A 21054-nucleotide genomic window follows, 5' to 3' on the forward strand; every position below is an offset into this window, starting at 1 on the left:
CACTGAACCAGACTTTTGTGACGACGGACACTTACTTTCAGCAGAGAAGGACGGAGGAGGCATGGCTCTTAGACTGGCACTGCCCACAAGGATTCTGCTGATGGTGACGCTGCCCTGGGTTATCCGCTTCCCTCCCTCTCTGTGTAAAGACCTCGCTTCCCTCTGACTCCTGGACTTGAAGACTTGGCTGTTGGTGACAATGCTTGTTCATTGAAACAGTCCTTTGAACTGCTGCTTTGCTCGCTGCCCAAAGGAGACACTTTATGATATTTTCAGAAGCAAACATAAGGGTGTTGTGCTCACTTACACTTTTATTTCTGATGCTTTCTGCATGCAGCTGTGGCTCCACTCACCCAGTCACTTGCAAACCTTGTATCCCTAAGCCTTAGATCTAGTGCTGTGGTCGTGGAAGTCTGTCTCTCAGGATCACAAGATCAGCTCTAGATGTGCATCTGCATCTCAGCCCTAGACGCCTATAAATGATGCCAGTGCCCTCTCTGGAGTAGAGCGTCAGGGGTGTCTTAGAGCCGGTACCCTGTAAGAAGGCCTTGCCTGCTCAAGGCACATCCTTTTGGTCCCCTCTTCAGTTGGCCGCAGCAGATGCGGTACTTGCTCTGCAGTGGCTGTGGTTGTCATGGAGTCCTGCTACGTCCGCTTTGTGATCTGTGAGGTCTAACAAGAGGCTGACTTTGGCTCAGGCAGCCTTTTTAGCGTGACGTAGTTGCAGTTCCATCCTGTTTGAATATCTTGCATAAGGACTCCTAGATGGGCAATTCTGAAGTCTCATGTGTCGTGCTTTGACATACCACTGTTTGAAGAAGAGAACAATGGAAGAGAATATCCAGATATTAACAGAACGTCACTGGTCGTATTAATGATGTGCTGTTACCCTGATGAGGTGCATTAGTAACCTACGTGATCACGTGATCCTGGGGCCCAGGGCTGCCAGGAATGATACTGATGGAGGCATTCAGCTCTTTACTTTTCAAAGGCAGAAGCTAAAACGAAATAGGAGATTTTGGCCGAACGCCAGGCCAAAGCTGACTTCTGTGCATCTGTAGAGAGAAGAGGTCTGGGGACTGGGCCCGGGGGGGGGTGGTCAGTGGTCAGAGGAAGGGCCAGCACAGGCATCTGGAGGGTCCAGCCAGGAGAGAGGAGGAGAAGGCAGGAGTGAGGGCGATGAGGACAGAGCACAGACCTCTGGGTTTGGCCAGCTGTGAGTCACTACACTAGTAGGCCCCCTGATGTGCCCCTCTCCTTAAGAGCGGGTTCCGGGGGCAGCTGCCAGACCCTCTGCCAGGGCAAGTTTCAGGGGGTGTAACTCTCCTGCATTTGCAGTGTTGTCCAGGTGAGCCACCTGTGGGCAGTGACAACGCCCACGCTGGAGCATTGAGGCAGCTCCCGGGCTGGCTGTTGTCATGCTTCTGACTCATGGCACACGCTTCTCCTCGTGAAAGGCAAGCCCTTCCTTGTGTAGTAAGTGTTCAAGCCCCGCGTTCGGCCATCACTCATGTTTTCCAGCCACCGCTGAGAATCCGCCCCATCTTCCTCTGTCTCTTTCCATGCTAGGAAGATAGGGGTCCTGGCCACGCCAAAACCCTGAGCCGCCCCTGCAGTCCCGTCAGTGGGCAGAGTGATGCTGGTGATGAGGGCGGCCAAGGGCCTCGTTCTCTCCCACTTGGGGGAGTTACCTGAGACGCAGCCACAGGCGGCACCCAGGCACGGCCAGCCTCCTTGGTTTCTGTTATCGGCTGAGTTGCGTCCCCCCCAGAATTTGTAAGACCTCGAGATGTGACTATATTTGGAGACAGAGTCTTTAAAGTTAAAATGAAGTTAGGGTGGGCCCTCAACCCATCAGATTGGTGCCCTTATAAGAAGAGGAGGGCTTCCCTGGTGGCACAGTGGTTAAGACTCCGCCTGCCAATGCAGGGGACACGGGTTTGAGCCCTGGTCCGGGAAGATCCCACATGCTGCAGAGCAACTAAGCCTGTGCGCCACAATGACTGAGCCTGCGCTCTAGAGCCCGCGAGCCACAACTACGAAGCCCACGTGCCACAACTACTGAAGCCCAAGCGCCTAGAGCCGCAACAAGAGAAGCCACCGCAGTGAGAAGCCTGCGCACCACAACGAAGAGTAGCCCCGGCTCGCTGCAACTAGAGAAAGCCCGCATGCAGCAACGAAGACCCAACACAGCCAAAAAAAAAAGAGGAGACTAGGATGCAGACACACACAGAGGGAGGACCAGCTGAGGATGTCTACAAGCCTAGGAGAGAGGCCTCAGGGGAGACCAACTCTGCTGTCACCTTGATCTTGGACTTCTGACGTCCGGGACTGTGAGAAAGCAAATTTCCACCGTTTAAGCCACCCACCCTGCGGTACTTTGTTACGGCAGCTGTAGCAGGCTGATACCGTTTCCTTCCCTTCTCCGTGCACGACTCCTCCTCCCCCCGGCGTCATGGCAACCAGGTTTGGCTGGCGGCAGGGACAGCAGAGATGTGCCGGGCTCCCCATCACTCCCAGCGGGCGAGGCTCTAGGACCACCTGGCTCTCTGCAACCCTCCTTCCTTCCCCAGGGGCCCCTGCTCCGTCCTGTCGCTGGCTTTTGAGCACCTGGGGACGTGCTATGTATTTTCAGGGGGGGGTTCAGATGGGCAGACAGCTGTGGATGATTCCGCTAAGACCTATTAGAAACAGATGGGGGGACATCAGAACGCATGAACAGGAATCATTTCCCTCCTCTGTTGAGCTGCTTTGTTTTGCCGCGAGCACTCCCTGCCCCCCAAGCTGAGGTTCTTCAGGTGTGGCTGACTCCCCACTAGAGCTCTGTCTCCCGTGTCTGTGCTGCATCTGGTCCTAGGACAGTGCCTGGCGCACAGTAGGTGCTCAGTAACTGTTTTGTAAGCGAATGAATGATTGGACTAACCCTGAGCCCAGCCGATGTTTTTGTGTAATGAGAGGATCCTGAAGGGGGGATATCGAAACTGCTTGTTCTTGTGCTCATCGAGGGAGGGGAGGATGGGGGAGACAGTGTTGACGGAGCAGGGGCCTCCGGAGAAAACGCCGTCCACAGAACTTTGCTGGGGAGTGCTGGCAGCAGCCCTGTGCCGGAGGCTCACAGCGCGTCAGGCTCCGTGCCCAGCACTTTGTCATCACCCTCCCGGTTCCTGATCTCGCCGTGTCCTATGACGTGGCTTCTGTTGTTGTGCAGAGGAGATCTATCGGGGAACCCCGAGTCTTGGAATGAATGAAGAGGCGGGACGCCTGGGGAGCCTTCCTCGCCTGCCGCTTAGCGGGTGTGGGGTGGGGCATCCCTCCTGCTCCGCTCGGGAGGGGAGTGAAGGCGCACGGGCTGGGGCTGGGACTCAGCTTCAGTCAATGAGTCTTGAGCAGATGTGACCGTGCTCGTCAGCTCCTCCGGACTGCTCCCCGCTCACTCTGGTGAGAAAATTGTCACAGGTCTCTGGATATCTCATAATCCTTCTTACCGTGGGGCCCAGCTGTTAGAGAAAGAAGAATTGGGAGCGAATGCATGCAGGAAGCTGAGGCAACCCCTGAGGGCCTTTCTGTTTTCTCACCAAAGTTCTCTTCCCTCTGGGAACCCACTGGCCCAGCCTCTTCACCTCTGGTCCCTTCCCCGCAGGTCACCTCCTTACCTCCCAGCTGCACCTTGAATCATCTTGTTCATTCTCTGTGCATATGCTGTTCCTGGGTGGGACGCCCACATTTTAATCCTTGAACTCCCCGCCCCCCTTTCATCCTGGAGTGATTTTCTTTCTTTCTTTTTTTAAAAAAATTTTATTTATTTTTGGCTGCATTGGGTCTTCGTTGCTGCGCGCAGGCTTTCTCTAGTTGTGGCGAGCGGGGCTCCTCTTTGTTGCGGTGCGCGGGCTTCTTATTGCAGTGGCTTCTCTTGTTGCGGAGCACGGGCTCTAGGCACGCGGGCTTCAGTAGTTGTGGCGCGTGGGTTCAGTAGTTGTGGTCCACGGGCTTAGTTGCCCCACGGCATGTGGGATCTTCCCGGACCAGGGCTCGAACCCGTGTCCCCTGCATTGGCAGGCGGATTCTTAACCACTGCGCCACCAGGGGAAGCCCCCTGGAGTGATGTTCTAAGGAAGAGGAGTGACTCGAAAGTTCAGAGTTCCGTGGCTCAGCGTCCTGGCAGTCCCCGCTGTTGGCGATGACCTGCTCCACTTTGCAGCCCCACAGAGGATGGGGAGACCTCGATGCGGCCGGTTGGCCAGGCGGCCCTGAGCCCCTCCGGCTTTTCCTGACACTCTGCCTTTTGCCCTTGTCCTTCTTGTTGCAGAAAAACTGGCAGACTGCAAGCTGAACGTGGCCGAGGTGACCCAGTCCGAAATAGGGCAGAAGCAGAAGCTGCAGACAGTGCTTCAGGCGGTGCAGGAGCTGCTGCGGCCCCACGGCCGGGCGCTCCAGTGGACCGTGGACAGTGAGTGGCCGCCAGGATGGGGGAGGGGAGCCCGGCCTCTGAGCTTCCTGCCGTGTCATTCGTCTTCCTGTCTGGCCTTGTGGGGTTTTTTTTTTTCTTGACATCTTTCTTGGAGTATAATTGCTTTACAATGGTGTGTTAGTTTCCGCTGTACAACAAAGGAAATCAGCCATATGCATCCGTATATCCCCATATCCCCTCCCTCTTGCGTCTCCCTCCCACCCCCCATCCCACCCCTCTGGGCGGTCACGGAGCGCCGGACTGATGTCCCTGTGCCGTGCGGCCGCTCCGTTTTACGTTTGGTAGCGCGTGTATCGGATCCGCTCACACGCCTGCCCTGAGGGAGGAGGCCAGGAGAGGAGGAGGGTGTCAGTGAGGGACTTAGTCACGCCGGCAGTGCTCTGGTTTCCCCAAGCTTCAGGGCGGAGAGGCACCGTTTCTGGATCAAGAGAGACTTCCAGTGGAAGTCTTCCAGGTTTGGGTTACAAGACGGAAGAAGCTCTGTGGGGTTCTTGGAAGGACCCTCCACCGCGGATACCAATGGCACCAACACCCAGTGAGCTGTGCTACTGGTGACTCACCGATGCGGGTCCTCAGAAGGTGATTCAGGCCGGCCCCCGGTGTATGTCTCAGAGAGCACCGGCATTGGGAATACGTGGCATCACAGTATTTCCAGGCAGGACATAAACCCAGAAAAGTGAGGCACCGGCCGGGACAGACTGGAAAGGGCTTTGTCCTGCTGCCCTCCCCCAGCACCGTCCCCACGGCAGGGCCGCCCGGAGCGGCTGAGATGCTCTCCCTGCCGCCAAGGGCCCCTGTTCTTGGGTGAGACCAAGGCTGCAGTCAGGTTCACCCCTGGCTTCTTGGCATCGAGACCTAGGACAGACCCAGGCCCACTCCTGGGTTGCAGGACTGGGGGAGGGGAATCAGTAAAGCCCTGGACGGCATGATGATAACCGTCCACATCCTAGAGGAGAGCTAGTGGCCGGGGCTGGCAACCAGGGCCCTAGGTGGGGCAGGAGGCACGTCTAACACCCCCAGGCACCGCTTGCCCTGCATAGCCTTCCCCGTGTAGACGGTTGATCGCATAGAGGGAGAACTTTAAGCACCCGAGATAATGATGCATGTCGTGGTGGTGGGTAAGTGCCCAGGTGACCTTTTTTCCCGGTCTTTTTGCTTCTCTTGTGCTGACTGTATCCTCCTGCTCATTCCCTCTCTTCACCACCCAGTTCATTCCTTTTACAGACAACATGCTTTTGAAAGTGCTTGCACAAGTCACCTGAGGTCAACAGGAAAGAAAACGTTAGAAGCCAGCACTAATTCACCCAGGCTGTTCATCAGCTGTTCTCCGTTTTCCATGGGCTGTGCTGCTGCCCGTGGTTTTCCTCTGAGGTCTCATTTTCACTCAGCGTCTTTATTGCCTCCCCCCTCCCGCCCCCTTTTTTCCTTTTTAAATTCAAGTATAGTTGATTTACAATGTTGTGTTAGTTTCAGGTGTACAGCAAAGTGATTCAGTTATACACATATATATATATATATATTTTCAGGTTCTTTTTCCTTATAGGTTATTACAAAATACTGAGTATAGTTCCCCATGCTATACAGTAGGCCCTTGTTGGTTTCACCGCCTTTTGGACGTGGGCTCGGGGTTCCTGTCTCATGATCTAAAGCAGCCCCCTTCCTCCCTCCCCGACTAGCGATTCACGGGAAGAACCTGGTGGCCATCCTCCACCTCCTCGTGGCCCTGGCCATGCACTTCCGGGCCCCGATCCGCCTTCCCGAACACGTCTCCGTGCAAGTGGTGGTCATACGGGTAAGTATCGCCAGCCCGGCGGTCGGCTTGCCCGCGGCTCTGCCCCAGAGGCTCCGGTGCTCCTTCCTCCTCTAGTTTGCATACTTTCTTCCTTTTCCCGTTAAGAGACTACCCTCTCTTTTTTCCTCTTGACGAAATGTATGCCTTACTCTGGCTTCAGAGTAAACGATGGAGCAGAAACAGTGGCGTTGATCTGAAGAGAGGCAGATTCAAAGGCGTGAGTGCGTGGAGGTTCACTTTTCCACATTTTGCAAAAGAGCATTCATTTCCCTGCAAAGCATTCAGGCCTGTTGAATGAGCTTATTAGTCACTGGAGAGGGCTGAGACCAGCGGAATGAAACAGATACCCCAGTACCCCAATCACAGCCTCTCTCTGTTCCCTCCCAATGACATCCATCATCCCCCATCATGTTTTTGAGGGTCGACTCTCTTGCTCCACTTGGAAAAACGTAACTGGGAGCCAGGGTCCTTCTGATGGAGGTGGAGACACCTTTCTTGTCGATTTCCCCTGCGTTCAGGGGCACAGATCCTGCCTTGGCTTCGTGTGTGCAGTCTTGTCCAGTAAGCGTGTATCAAGCACCTGCTGTGTCCCTGTTCCCCTCGCCCTGGTTACCGGGGACACTGGATGAGGAGAGGGTGCTCGGGTCCCAAAGGATCAGCTGTGTCTGCCAGAGCGTCGAGGTTACGCTCGGAACATGGGTGTCTCTCGTGTTTCTGTTCCTGGAGATGTCCGGCTCCACACTCTCCTCTGGTTTTTAAACTTATCAGTCCCGTGGTCTCTGCGGTCTGCAAGGCTCTGGCTGCTCCTGTGTTTTCCGAAGCCGTCTGACCCCTCCGTTTACCCCGGGAGCTTGGCTCCGACCTGATGGGCAGGAATGTTCCTTTCTGGCCTCAGGCGAGGGTTACCTGCCGTTTGGCCCCATTTGCCTCCTAAAGGGGAACGTTTGTGGTCGGTGGTGGTGTCAGGGACAGGGGACCATTCCTGCCACCCTCAGGATGGTCGGCCGGGAAAGGCTTCCCAAGGACACATGAGCGTATGGTTCCCAAACCCATGTACGTCAGACTCTGGGCCCTAGGAACACTCTGCAGCTCAGTAATTGGGGTATTTCCTTTCAGGCCTGCACTTTGGTCCAAGAAAATCTTTGGGGTTTGCAGAACGTTCTACTCGCCCGGGCAAACACTCGCTGGCGCGTCCTTCCTTGACCAAGGTCACAGGAGGACTCTTTGGGCCACTCCCAGAGCGGGATGAAGCGGGGAGGGGAGGCCCCCGGGGACTGGCTGGTCTCAGGTCTTAGAGCTGCCCCTGGCCTGTCCCTCTGCGCCTGGTTATCCAGTTGAGATGGGGAGATGTAAGAAGTGTGTCAGTTCGTGGAGGGATGGAGTGAGGGAAGGGTCGCGTTTGCTACCTGGCAGTGTGGCCTTGGGAAATCACTTGGTTTTCCTGAGCTGCAATGTTTCCTCAAAAAATTGAGGTTCTCCTACAGACTTTTAAAATATTCAGCCTTGGGGCTTCCCTGGTGGCACAGTGGTTAAGAATCCACCTGCCAATTCAGGGGACATGTTCGATCCCTGGTCTGGGAAGATCCCACATGCCCCGGAGCAACTAAGCCCTCGTGCCGCAACTACTGAAGCCCGAGTGCCTAGAGCCCGTGCTCCACAACGAGAGAAGCCACCGCAACGAGAAGCCCGCGCCGCCGCAACTAGAGAAAGCCTGCACGCAGCAACGAAGACCCAACGCAGCCAAAAATAAATCAATTAATTAATTAAAAATATTCAGCCTCGTCTGCCCCGTGCCCAGCCCTGGGCCCGGTATCTAGTGGGTGCCTGATGTACATTTGATGTGTGAATAAGTGGATAAAATGTCTCCGGGCCTCCCCCGCCACCGTCCCCCGTGGGCTCTCCCGAGAATCAGCCAGGGTGAGGCCGTGGGAAAGCTGACGGCCCCCGACGCCTGGCTGCTCTTCCTTCACTAGGACCAGTGGTGAGAGTTCCCTGGGAGGCCGAGCTCAGGAAAGCGTGGGGATCTTGGATCTCGAGAGGCGTCCAGGTGGGCTGCCCAGCAGGTAGTGAGCTCCCCGTCCCTTGAGGCATTCAAGTAGGGGCTCACGGTGGCGGCTGGGTTAGCAGGCTGCCGCGCTCCACCCTGAGGTCCGGGCACACCACCACCGCCTCCTTCCTCTCCCCCACCATCGTTGCCTCTCCGTACCTACCGGGCTCTGGGACAGGTGTGTCGCACACCGTGTTAGTGTCCTGGGGCCGCTGTAACAAAATCCCACAAACTGGATGGCTTAAAACAGATGTTTGTCCTCTCACATAATAGAGGCCTGAAGTCCGAATCAGGGCACCGACAGGGCCCCTCCGCAGGCTCTAGAGGAGGGTCCTTCCTTCCCTCCTCCAGCTTCTGCCGGCTGCCGGCACCCTCGGCTGTCCTGGGCTTGTGGACACATCCCTGCAGTCTCTGTCTTCATCGTCACGTGGCCTCTTCCGTCTGGTCCGTGTTCCTATGTCTCTATTTTCTCTTCTTCTGAGGACACCAGTCACTGGGGAGGACCCACCCTAGTCCGTTATGCCCTTATCTGAACTCATTACATCTGCGAAGACCCTATTTCCAAATGAGGCCCCATTCTGAGGCTCTGAATGGACGTGACTTCCGGGGGGACCCTGTTCAACCCAGTGCACGTGTGTCGTTTCATCCGATGCCTCCCTTCTGTTACGTATGTCCCTTCATGCTCGTCACCTTTCCCAGCTGCAGGGCGTCGAGGAGTTCTTTGGGAGCAGAGATGTTTCTCTTGAGACCTCCCACAGCTGCCAGCTCTCAGAGGGCAGGAGAGCAGGGGGGGCGGGGGTGGGGCAGGTTCCAGCCACCAAAGGGTCACCTGTGTGGTCCCCTGCAGTCCATCCCGCGAGCACAGCTCGGGTGTGGTGCCGAACCTTTGTTTAGTTCTCTGTTGTCCCCAGGCTGGCCTCCCGGCCCTGGGGCCATCTGTCCACGGCCTCAGCTGCCCGCCTGCTCTGTCTCTCTGCCCAGGTGTTGATTTATTTGTTCATTTTGGGGTTTTCAGAAGCGGGAAGGCCTGCTGCACTCCAGCCACGTCACGGAGGAGCTGACCACGACCACCGAGTAAGTGGACCAGCTGCTCTGCCCCCAGGCCCTGCTGCAGCCGGGGACCCGCACACACAGGGGGCCGTTTTCCCCTCCATGTCCCTTGACCTTGAGATGGGATTTTATCGCAAGCGTCCACCCTAGCTTTCTATCCTCCGTGCACTTTCTTCAAAGTTTGTTTTGTTTTTGTTTTTGTTTTGCTGAGGAAGGGCAAGATAGCAGTTTGGTTTGGTATTTAAATGAGAAATTCTAGATCTTTTATTTCTTCCCAGATAGAAAAATGATCAAATATGTGTGACATAGGCATTAGAACTTATTTACGCTGCCTGAAATCTTCTCTGGAAAGAGACCGGGAATAATAAACAAAGAAAAATGTAACTGAGCACACTCAGAATCTCTTATAAGGAAGAAAAGGATGAGGGGAAGTTTAAAACGGTGAACTTTCATATGGTAGGTATGCTAAACACTTCGAAGTTTTTAATGTTGGAACTAAGTTATTCTCCAAAGACTTTGGACTGTCACTCCTTATTTTGGAAGGTGAGCTTTAAGAATGTTGAGAGGCGGGTGGGGGAGAGGTGTTTAGAATGGTCCAAGGGAACTGTTGTCCTGATTCATCTAGCCGTCTGTCTTAGCCCCGTCAGGGGGAGGGAGCCACGCCTCTAAACTAGAATCTTCCTTTGATGAGATAGTCCTGAGCCGTCCCTTGCCTCTTAGAGAAGGCCAGAGGGCAATTTCTAAGAAGTCTAAAAGGCTTCAGATCTGTTGAAAATAGCAAATCAGATGGCTCTATTTTGCGTGTGGTTTTTAGGAGGCATACCCTGTGAAGTATCCTTAAAATTCACTGCCTTTGTGCCTCCCGACTAAACCTGTTTCAGATGAAACAGAGCATTAAAAATGGATCGTCTGAGCTCACCCACCTGCTCAGTTCACGGAGTGATTAATTACTGTGTCATGAATTCATGTATGGTCTTTCAAGAAGCGAGCTGACACAGGAAACCGCTCCTGGCGTGGGAGCTGTCAGGTAGATGGGAGAGACGTGCGGCCTGGCGTGCGGCCTGACGTGTGCGCACATCTGTTCCAGGCCCACGGGAGGGGGAGGGGGACGTGGTTCTGAGCCCGGCACGGGGGGCCTCGGGCAGCCCGCTCGGCCCATTCAAGAGCAGGAGGAGGGCGGCTTGGGGGAGTCAGGGGCGCACTGGCATCTTACTTACCCATCATTGTGTGACAAACCACCCAACCCAAGGAGCTTAAAACATCGGTCATTTTATTTGCTGACAGGGGGTCAGCAGTCTTGCGGGTGGTGCTGCCGGTGGGGGCCACTGTCCCTCCCTGTGTCTCTCGTTCTCTGGGCTTCCTCCCTGGTACCCACAGGGTCCCCAGAGAGTGAGAGGGCAGCTGCAGGTCCCTGGACCCCCGCATGCTGTGTCCCCACCTTCTGTGGGTCAGAGCAAGTCAGTGGTCACCCTGGATGGGAGGGGGAAGGCAGATGGCCCACCGAAGGGGGCGACGGCCAGGCCCGTGGTGGGGGGCATGTTGGGGGTTGTGCAGCGATGGGAAGAGGCTGTGCTTGGCCTTCCCGGTCTCGCAGAGGGTGAGGGAGCCCTGAGAGGGTGGCGGGGGGCAGTAGGAGCTCCGTCACCAGAGCCAGCCCCTGGGAGCGTGGCCTCAACGATTCACAGCAGCACCCGGGCAGAGGGCCTGCTTGGACGCCCAGAGGCTGAGAGGATGCAGTTCCCCTCCTTGAGGGCTGGCGGTCTAGCTGTCAAGAGAGGTTGTGTCTGTAGAAATGTGAAACCCAACCCAGGGGCCTCGTGGGAAGTGTCATGTGACCCTCAGGAAATTTCGGGGGCGGGGGAGCACCCCGAAGTCATAGTGGAGAGAGGTTTCCAGCAGAGGCCGACCAGCCTCCTGCCTGGTCTCCCGAGCTCCAGGTTTGCTCTGTCCTATGGGTCACCTCCTCCAGGAAGCCCTCCCTGTTTGCCAAGCAGGAGTGGCTGCCTTCCTTTTAGTTCCTATAGCATCTGCTGTATGTCAGATTTCTGGTGCACGCAGGGCTGTGTGGAAATGTGGGCTCATGAGTCTCTCTCACCATCAGGCGTCATGCGGGCGGGGCCATGCGGTGTTTATTTCTGTATCTCCGTGGCCTGCACATAGTAGGTGCTCGAGAGACTCTTTGTTAAATAATATGGAGGCAAAGAACTTGAGTCTAGAGGGATTTGGGGATCAAGCAAAGGTCTCTTTGCCTCTCAGGACGCTAGTACACAGAGGGCATTCGTGATCTCAGATCCTCAAGGAGGAAGCAGCCGCCTGTCCTTCGTGGTTTCAGCTCTCACCTTGAATCAGGGCCCAGCCTGTGGTTCTCCAGCCTCCTTTAGTTTTGTGATTCCTTGGAAGTACATCGTGCTCGCTCTCAGAAATGTGACCTCTGGGTAATCTGCACTCTTGTATTTTAAAGTTTAAACTCAAGGTTTAAACTCACGGTGCTGGAAGACCCGTTTTCTGCTAAAATGCTCTCTGCGTTAACCACTCCCGTGATTAAACAGCCCCCAAATGGCATTAAAGGGTGGTTTAAATAATCATGGCTGTTTGCTGCAGGTCTTGTGCAAACAGTGAGAATCCACATAAGCCCCTCTCGTTTGTAATTAGAGCGGGAGAGAATTTATCACAATGTGACTTACGTTTATATAAACAACCCTTCGACTGGGCAGTAGGGGGCTCCGACTTGCCGGTCACCTCCACCACCTTCTACCGTGCTGCTTATTAAACGGGGTTCTGAGCAGCCCGTCTGATGGTCCTCTCTGTTCTTGTTTGCAGGTTGATGATGGGTCGGTTTGGTAAGTAACCCAGGGGTTGGGGAGAGGGGCTGGGGAGTCTGAGGTCGCCGGGCACTGTGGGGCTGCCCCAGGAAGTCACACAGGGGCAGCAGGGCCCCGGGTGGGTTTTGGCATGTGGTTTGCTTCTCAGAGCTGTGGGAGCCTGGGCGGGGATAAGCAAAGCACGGTGGAGGGAGTGAACCAGGATAAAAGGGAGGGTGGCGATGTCCCAGTGAATATAGAGCATAGTCAGCTAGCCGGAGGGAGGGACCTTCCTTATGGGATGTATTTTCGTATATAGTTTTCCACCTTAAAACCTCCAGCTTAACAGACCTTAGAGTCAGGCAGCCTTGGCTCTGGTCCCAGCTGGGTGACCTTTGGCCTGCTCCTTCACCTCTCTGTTCCCCATCTGTGAGATGGGACCTTGGGGTTCTTGAGAGGATTTTGTGAGACAATCACTGTTCACTCTCTTTGGCCCAGGGCCCGACTCTCTCTCTATTCGTGTTGGTTTCTCTATTACTGTTACCGTTAGTAATAATAAACTCTTGCTGTTCTCAAAGAACTGTTCCCTGCCCCGTTAAAGGCCCACGACCCCATCTTCATCTCAGCGAGGGATGGCAAATAAAGGGGCCGCTTGTGGCGGTGTATAGGCCCTTAGGGATGGGAAGCCCCAAGCTCTTGGCCACAGCAAGAAGCAGCCTGTGCCAGGCTCACCGCTTTGGGGAATATTACAAAACAAGAAGCGCTCCACCCCCCCAGATACCGTGTTCTCCAGGGAGCAGAGAGGGGAGCGTGGCTGTTAGAAGGAGAAGTGGAAACCAAATAGAAGTTCCCCCCCGTGCCTTGTGAGCCTGCCAGCTGGAGCTGGTCCCTAGCTGCGGGGGCCTCGGGGTGAGGGGTGCACCCCAGAGGCACCCACGGGCTTGGCCACGGGGCCTCTGTGACCTCATGGCGATTATGGGGACGGATGCCACCGCTGCCCCTCGTGTACAAAGGGGATGCCGCTCTTTAGTTCTCAAAGGTCTTGAACCAGAGAAAATGCAGCAATTGAATGTCCTTGAGTAGTTCTTGAGCCGTGCTGGGCAAATGCAGTCTTCACTATTTTTTTGAAGTAGCAATTCAGTTCTTTTTAATGGCTTTATTGTTAAAAAACATTTTAAAAGGGAGAGGAAAGGAAGCCTCCTGTGTCCAGTTGCTGAGGGCGCAGACAGAGTGGGGAGGGCAGCTCCCAGGGCGGCATGGGGCGCGCGGAGTGGGCGACGTGGGCGGCCTGGCCCTGCCCTGGGTCCGGGTGGGGGCCCGTTGGGAGGGGGGCCTGGAGCGCCCTTCTGTCGCTTCCCTGTCCTTTCTGCATGGAGGGGCTCAGAGCCCGTGGCCTGTAGAGGCCCAGAGGTGACTTGAGTGGGGCCCTGGGAGCATCTTTAAGTGTTGCTTCGTTTTCTGTGTGTTTTCACTTCCCTGGGCGTCATGGGCCTGGTTTGAGGTTTGGGGGCTCGGGGAGACTCAGTTCAGCTGGGGGCTACGTGCGGCCTCCCGTGCAGAGGGGTGGAAGCTCGGCCAGGAAGGCCGTGGCAGCCCTGAGAAGGGGCCCCTGAGGGTCTGGTGGCCAGGGGGCGGCTCCTTCTGAGAGCCACCGGAGACGGTGGAGCGTCGGGGGGCTGTGACACCCTGGGAAGCCGAGGAGTCGGGAGCCGTTCTCAGAACATTCGAGGCCGCCCATGCTTGTGAAATGCAAACAGGTAATTAGTGGGTGACAGGCGACTCATCTGCCCCCAGTTTTGGCTTCTGCTGACACAGGCCCCGAGGCCTCCTGGTTACCCAGATATGCGGCAGCTTCCGCTGGCCCTTTTCCCGCGGCAGCCTTCGGGGCCCCCAGAGCCTCACGGCCCTGCTGAGGTTGAGGTCGGACCCCATCACCTCCCCCCGATGGTCCCTCGAGCTGGTTCCTCTGCACCCCTCAATCTTCTCACTGCCCCCAGCTTGCCGCAAGCTACAGCCGCAGCCCTTGCCGGGGCCTCCCAGACCCCCTTAGACCACCCCTCTTCTCTGCCCTCCTTCCTCCGCCTGCATGTCTGTCACCCACAACAGCACCCCGGGGCTCCCCCTTCCAGCTTTTTTTTTCTTAATTTCTTTATTTAATTTTGTTTATTTTTGGCTACGCTGGGTCTTTGTTGCTGCGTGCGGGCTTTCTCTAGTTGTGGCGAGTGGGGGCTACTCTTCATTGTGGTGCGCGGGCTTCTCACTGCGGTGGCTTCTCTTGTTGCGGAGCGCGGGCTCTAGGCGCGCGGGCTTCAGTAGTTGTGGCACGAGGGCTTAGTTGCTCCCGGCATGTGGGATCTTCCTGGACCACTGTGCCACCAGGGAAGCCCCCCCTTCCAGTTTTGTACTCTCAGTAGCCTCGGCCGGAAATGCTCTCCCTCTAGATCCCTCCGTGGCTCACTCCCTCAGCATCTCCAGCTCCACTTACCAGGGAGGCCCTCCCTGAGCCCCCGGCCTGAATCACCATCCGTCCCCTGGCTTGCCACCCCCCGCCCACCTGCTTAATGATTTCTTTGTTCGTCTCTTTGCTCACTGGGAGCACTTTGCTTTGCGCCCTGCCTGCCAGGCCCAGGGGGTCTGGACAGTCGGGGACTCTCGCTTGGCCCTTCGCTCTTTCCCTTCACATGTGGCTCCTTGAGCTGTAAGCATCCTGTGGGCTGGAGCATGTCTTCCCCGAGTGCAGCCCCAGCCCTGGGCTGCACATGTTCCAGAAGCTTCCGAAACAACAGGCAGACCCTCTTTGCTTGGCTAATGTCTGCCCGGGGCAGGGGTTGTGGGGGCGGGTAGCTTCACTAGGAGCCGAGTTCTCGGCCTCGGTGGTGGGGGATGGGGGGGTCCACGCTGCACCTCCCCCAGGAGCCCCCCTCCCCCTCCCCACCTCCTGCTGGCATCACTGTCCTGGCTGAAGTGGATGCGAGGCCCTTCTCTCCCCAGGGGAGCTGGGGAGCTGCAGCCTGATCTCCATGGCAACGGGCTTGCCGGCTGCCTCTCCTCCGCAGGCGCCCCTCCCCCTCCCGGGCTTCAGGAAGTTGGGGAGAAGAGAGGAGAAGCTTTCTTCCTCTTCTTCCTGGTCTCCTTGTAGCCCCTGGTCTCTCCCCATCGCACCTCCCCGTTTCTGCTAACACCGCAGCTGGATCACGCCATTCCTGGTCACCACCCTCCACAGCTGCTCACCCTGTCGAGGGACCCAGCCCTCTTAGCCTCCCCCCGCCCCCGCAGGCCTCACCCTCTGGAACCCACTCTTGGCTTTCTGCTCCCTCTGCCTGGAACGCCCTTGCTCCTTCTCTTGCCCCGGCTCAAACGTCGTGGCTCCCGTGTGAAGCCTTCCTCTGACCCCGGGCCTGTGTCCACGTCCCCAGGCTCAGGTGCCTCAGAGAGCAGGCCGGTCACACGGAAGAGGGAAGTGGCTGGAATATCGAACGATGAAGGGCTGCCCTCAGCCCCCGTGTTGTGTGCGGTGGGGAGTTCCGGGGTCTGGGGCAAACGGGGGAGTCTGTGCCCCCGCTTCCACGGGCGGCTCATTGATCTGGGGAGAGCGGGGAAGAAGGTTCACTGTTGCCTCAGCTTCCATTTCTTCAAGAGGGTCCAGAAATTCAGAACTTTTGGACAGATCTTCCAACTTAAAAAACGTTGACTCAATCAAAAACCCCTTTGTTTGGAGCAAACTAAGCGGCCCTGAAAGTTGACCTTGGGTGGCCACTGGGCCCCTGGCTGATCTGGCCGCTTTCTGCATCTTGCAGGCCTTTGTGGTACCCGTGCTTTTGTACTGTCTCCCCCAGCCTGTGCCCCTCCCGGGGGCGGGATGGCTCCCTGTTCACCCCTGTGGCTGCGGGGTAAGATGAGAAGGCATCAGTGAACTGAGCATCGGTGGCGCACCTGCCCGGCAGTGGCTTGGCCCTTCATTCACCATCTTGCTTAATTCTTACACTGACAGCGAGCCTCGGGACTGTTCACTCGGGCCTCATGGCGGGAAGCGCTTTGCCTACGCCACGGGCTCCAGGCTCTCAGCTGTATCTGTTTTCATTCCCAAGGCCGCACACACCCGGCCGTGATGCCATTTAGTCCCCCGGGCGCAGGTGAGCGGGGCGCAGGGGCGCTGGCCTCCAGTCCCTGCGATGGCTGCCCTGCCGCCCTGACTCTGCCACCCAGCTGACGTCAAGGCTGCTCTCCTCCTGGGGGTTTTCTTAAGCTGCATTCAGAGTTTGTGTTTTGCTTTGTAAAGATTTAGCTTTTCTCCCCCGCTCTTAGCAGACTGTCTTTTTGAGTATAATCCGGCTTAGAGGATTATAAAAATAATTTACAGCTGCTGCGGTAGGCAAGCTGGATGAGGGCGTTCTGCGGGGCCGGGCCTCTTGGTCGCTGTTGGCCTTTAGGTGAAAAAGTGGCGTGCCCCTCTCCCGAACGCACTCCCCACCCATGTGTTACACGTGTGTGTGCACACCACACGCACACCACACACACCGCACACACACGCCTTCCTCTTTGCCTCTCACCTTCCTTCCTGCCACCCGCCCCCGAGGCCGAGGAGGCGGCTACCTGGTCTGGGCTGGACGAGGGCGTGAGCCGCCTGCCGGGGCCCTGGCCTGTGATGCTGAGGGCATGTCTTTTGGGGCAGCCTCGGGGGAGTGGCTGGGATGCCTCCTTCGGAAGCCCCAGCTCCGGCTCACCGAGTCCCGACCTGCCTGCTCTTTGCCATTTCTCCCCACACCCCTCTCCCTGGGTCAGGCAGCGTTGTCCTGAAGCAGGCCCTGGGTTATCTCTGGTTCTGGGCTCCAGCCCCCTCCAGACACGTGGAGGGGTCTTCCTACCCCAGCGCCCCAGCACACCATGCTAGCGTTTGGGTCCAAGCCCCAGCAAGTAATAGAGGGCGTCTCTGCTGGCCGAGGTCGTCTGAGCAGATACCACCCACAGGCAGCCTGGGGGGATGGGTGGCTCCTGAGGACAGGAGTGGGGGCCCCAGGGCCTTCCAGATGCCCTCCTCCCCCAGCCCCTCGGGCCTGGCAGCGACTCCCCACAGTGCTGTATCCACCCTGGAGACCTCAGCCCTCCTGCCTGGGCTCCAGGGCACAATGGGCTCTGCCCCCACGTGACCCGCTGTGGCAGCGTCTGGCTAGAACCAGGCCCCCGGCCCCCAGCCAGCCCTGCTCCTGTCTTGTCCACTGAGAGCTCTGTTGCCTCGGCCTCCCGTGACCTCACCACTGAAAGCGAAGGGGCTGATCCTGTGTTAATTTGGAGGACATGGTTGAGCCCAGGCGTGGCAGTTAGAGTGGGTCTGGGTCCCTGGCAGAAGGAAGGTCCCTGGGACACGGTGGAACGGGTCACTTCAGGCCCTGCAGGTGCTCCAGCAGAGGTGGACACCCCGGGGGGAACAGCTGGAGAGGGATCCTGAGCAGACTTCCTGGCTCTTTCCTTTGTTCTGAGCACGGGCTGTGGGCCCTTCACTGTTCTGGGGCTGATGACAGTGCAGGGAACAAGTGAGACAGTGATCCGGCCTGCAAGGAGCTGACAGTCCAGCAGATAAAGAAAAATAAAATGTGCTCTCAAGTAGCGAATAGGTGCTATGAAAATTGCACCAGGGTAAGAGGACAGATAGCAGAAGTGGGGTGCTCCTTTAGAAGCAGATGGTCCTGGAAGGCCCCTCAGAGGAGGTGACATCTCAGAGCAACCTATGGCGGTGAGGCTGGTCAACAGCAGGTGCAAAGGCCCTGCGGTGGGCGTGTGATGGAGGAGCAGGGGCAAGCTGGTGGGTGGAGTGAGGTCAGGGAGGGCGAGTGTGTTGCGGGGGGAGGTGATGCTGAGCTCGCTGGACCCTATGGGCCCATGAGAGAGAGAGTGAATTTTATCCTGAGAGTGATGAGACGCTGGTGGATAGTTTTAGTCCGGGCAGGGGTGGGGAAGAAATGATCCATTTACACTTTAAGGGGCTCACTGTGCCTGCGAGGGAGAATGGATGGGAGGGGCTGGGAGTGTAGGAGGGAGACCGATTCAGCAGGAAGTTGTAGCTGCCCACCGCCCCCGGTGAGGGGAGATGGGGCTTGTATGGGGTTGGCAGCCATGACCAGTGGGGGAGGTGGTCAGATTTACTGATAAGATTTACCAATAAGACAAGGAGTGTGAGGAAAGGGAGAGAGGCAAGGACGCCTCAAGTCCTAGGATGTGATGGGGGCAGCTGTCCAAACGCTACCCCCGTATTGTAGGTTGAAAGATAGAAACCAAGTTAGAAGGACCCTTCAGAGCATCTTTTCCTTGCTTTTGCTTCTCATCAGCACCCGCCCCTCGGTTCTGGCAGGAACGCAAAGGATTCTGGGCAGGCTGAACATCAGAGGGATTAGAAGCTGCCTGGCCCCCGGGCGGGTGGGGATTAGAGCAGCACGGGTGTCTCCTTAAACCCTTCTCTGTGTCTCTGCAGAGCGGGACGCCTTTGACACGCTGTTCGACCACGCCCCGGACAAGCTCAGTGTCGTGAAGAAGGTGAGCTCTCTATCCAGCTGTGTTTCCCTCTGTCCCTGGGCTTTTCTCACGGCATGAACACTCCATGCCGGGAAGAAGGTGGGAAAAGGTTTGAAATCTCTGAAATGTTTGCCACATGGATTGAAGTGTAATTATTCAAAAGCGTAACTGCAGTGCATAAAATTAGCACCTTTTAACTCAGCATCTCTGCTCCTGGGTATCTTCCTGCCCACCCACCCCGCTGCTGTGGAGTGAATTACCCCACCGGCACCGGGGGGCGGTTCATTCCGAATCGAGGCTTTTTTTCAATGTGGAAATGTTTTTCAGCGTGTCAGCTTGCTGGCTCGGGCTGGCCTCGTTACACTGAAGCCGCATTCACGACGTGTCTGGTAAACGAGCAGGCGTTGCTAGCAGAGCTGTTCTGAGCTGCATTTGGCCCGTCTCTCCCAGACGGGAGCACAGAGGAGAGGCCCTTCCTCAGCCCAGGCAGCCTGCTGGTCGGTCTACGGATGGACAAAACCGGACAAAACCGTGTGAACGAGGCTCCGGAGTCAGGCTGGGGAATAGCGAGCTTCCAAGGGGATCTGCCCGGAAGCCTTGCTCTCCGTCCAAAAGAATCAAGACTCGCTGCACATCGAGTTATCTGAGCATCTGTAGGCCTCTCATTCAGGAAGGCAGCAGTGGGATGGATCTGAGCCTATAAAGTCTGAGCCCTTAACCCTGGGGAGAGAGCTGTCTGTCTTGGACAATTTCCCCACACAGGTTTCTTAATGCGGGACTTCTCAGAGCCTTTAATATGCTGACATGCTTTGCAATTCTCCAAGAGGGGGCTTAGTAGGAAGCATTTTCCAAGCATGTTTGTCCGTAGTGAGATCTGTTTATTTATTTGGGGATAGAACATATTAAATTCCCATGGAACCCATGTTTGGAAAATGTTGGTCCAGGCTGGGACAATGAGATTGTTAGTTCTTGAAGCACTTTGCAAAAGGCTGGCAGAACCATCCCAGTGGTCCTTCTGGGGCGGAGCTGTCTTAGCATTCTCGGGTCACGAGAGACATACCCTGGGGCCTCAGAGCATTGCCCCCCAACCCGCCCCCGGCCACATCCGACCCCCAGAAACCTGACGGAACGTATTCAGTGGATGCACAAGAAGAGGATTCATACCTGCCACGATCCCCCCTCCGCCCACTTACAGGCTGTGTGACCTGGGCAGATTATAACCCCTCGCGGCAGGTTTCCCATCTGTCAGGACAGAGGCAGACGCTGTGAGAATACGACGCGACCTCCCTGTGCGAGGACCTGGCTCGAAGTAGATAGTTGCTAGGTGGAGTTGAATGTGATGTGGAGTAATGTTGTCTTTCGGTAGATCTGATGCTGATTTATTCTTTGAAAAGGAACGCTGGGGGGACCCCAGCAATGACCAAGACAAAATCCTTTAGTTGCCCGACAGCTTCCTGCTTCCAGTCTGGCCCTTTCCCACTCCCACACTGGGAACTGTTGTGTTCGGGGCTCCCGTCCACCTCTCCAGGTCCCTCCAAGGTCATGCCCTCCTACTCTCTCCCATCCCGCCCACATCCAGCCGCAGCCGGAAGGTGCCGGAGGGTTCGCACGTGTGTACGTGGCCTGGGTGGCTGCTCTGCCCTCTCCCCACACTCTCATCTCCCACTTGGCTCACCCCCCAGCTCAAATGCTACCCCCCGCGCCACATCTTCCAGGGACCCACGCACTTCTCATCAACACCCCCCGCCCCGCCCCGCCCCGCCATTGTATGTTTCACGGGCTTTGCCGTTTCTCTCGATTCTCCGTGGCCTCCGCTGGGTGTGTATGTGGAGAATTGTGCCTCGGACTCTTCAGGGTGGGGCTCTGTCTTAGTTACTGTCTCGTGTCTCTAGCAAGAAGCAAAGTGCCTGGCACAGGGTAGATTTGGGTGGAATGAAAAAGGGATGACATCATGTCCAGGGTAGGCAGAGGTGGGGTTGGGGTTGAGTTTCCATGAAAGTTGGGTTTGATTACCGAGAAAAGTTACACGTGGCAAGTTTTAAACTTTTGCCAGAGAGGAGAAGCCAGTGGCCCTATGTACGTATAAACCAGGGCTCAGAAAATCTCTGGCGTTTCATCCTTTACTGACACTGTGATGGGTGTGGCCCCAGGCAGCCTTTCTCTCTCAGTCTTTTGTAGTTCAGGGTTACATCTAGCCTACATTTAAGCATTTATCTCCCCCTGACAGTTATATCCTTCTTGAGGGCACTGATTATTCTTCTGTAGGGTTGTTAAATGTGGTATGTGTGTGGATTGCGTGTGTGCACATGGGCTGGGGAACAGAGATGTACGTTTCTTCCCCAGCTGGGATAGATTTAGGCATTATCCCATTAAAACCAAGGGTTATTGT

At 56.5% G+C, this 21054-nt stretch overlaps 1 protein-coding gene across 4 annotated transcripts in view; it reads left to right on the forward strand.

The window, feature by feature from the left end:
* The window catches only part of PARVB (parvin beta), a 111859-nt gene that overhangs the window by 76059 nt on the left and 14746 nt on the right, over positions 1–21054 (forward strand). For all 4 annotated transcript variants that reach the window (XM_067698340.1, XM_067698337.1, XM_067698338.1 and 1 more), the window contains 5 exons: positions 4307–4447; positions 6145–6260; positions 9323–9381; positions 12178–12197; positions 18625–18686. In XM_067698340.1, the coding sequence (XP_067554441.1) occupies positions 4307–4447; positions 6145–6260; positions 9323–9381; positions 12178–12197; positions 18625–18686 (398 nt within the window). The remainder of the gene's footprint in view (positions 1–4306; positions 4448–6144; positions 6261–9322; positions 9382–12177; positions 12198–18624; positions 18687–21054) is intronic.

The sequence above is a fragment of the Pseudorca crassidens genome, chromosome 11 (assembly GCF_039906515.1).
Source record: "Pseudorca crassidens isolate mPseCra1 chromosome 11, mPseCra1.hap1, whole genome shotgun sequence".
Classification (NCBI taxonomy): domain Eukaryota; kingdom Metazoa; phylum Chordata; class Mammalia; order Artiodactyla; family Delphinidae; genus Pseudorca; species Pseudorca crassidens.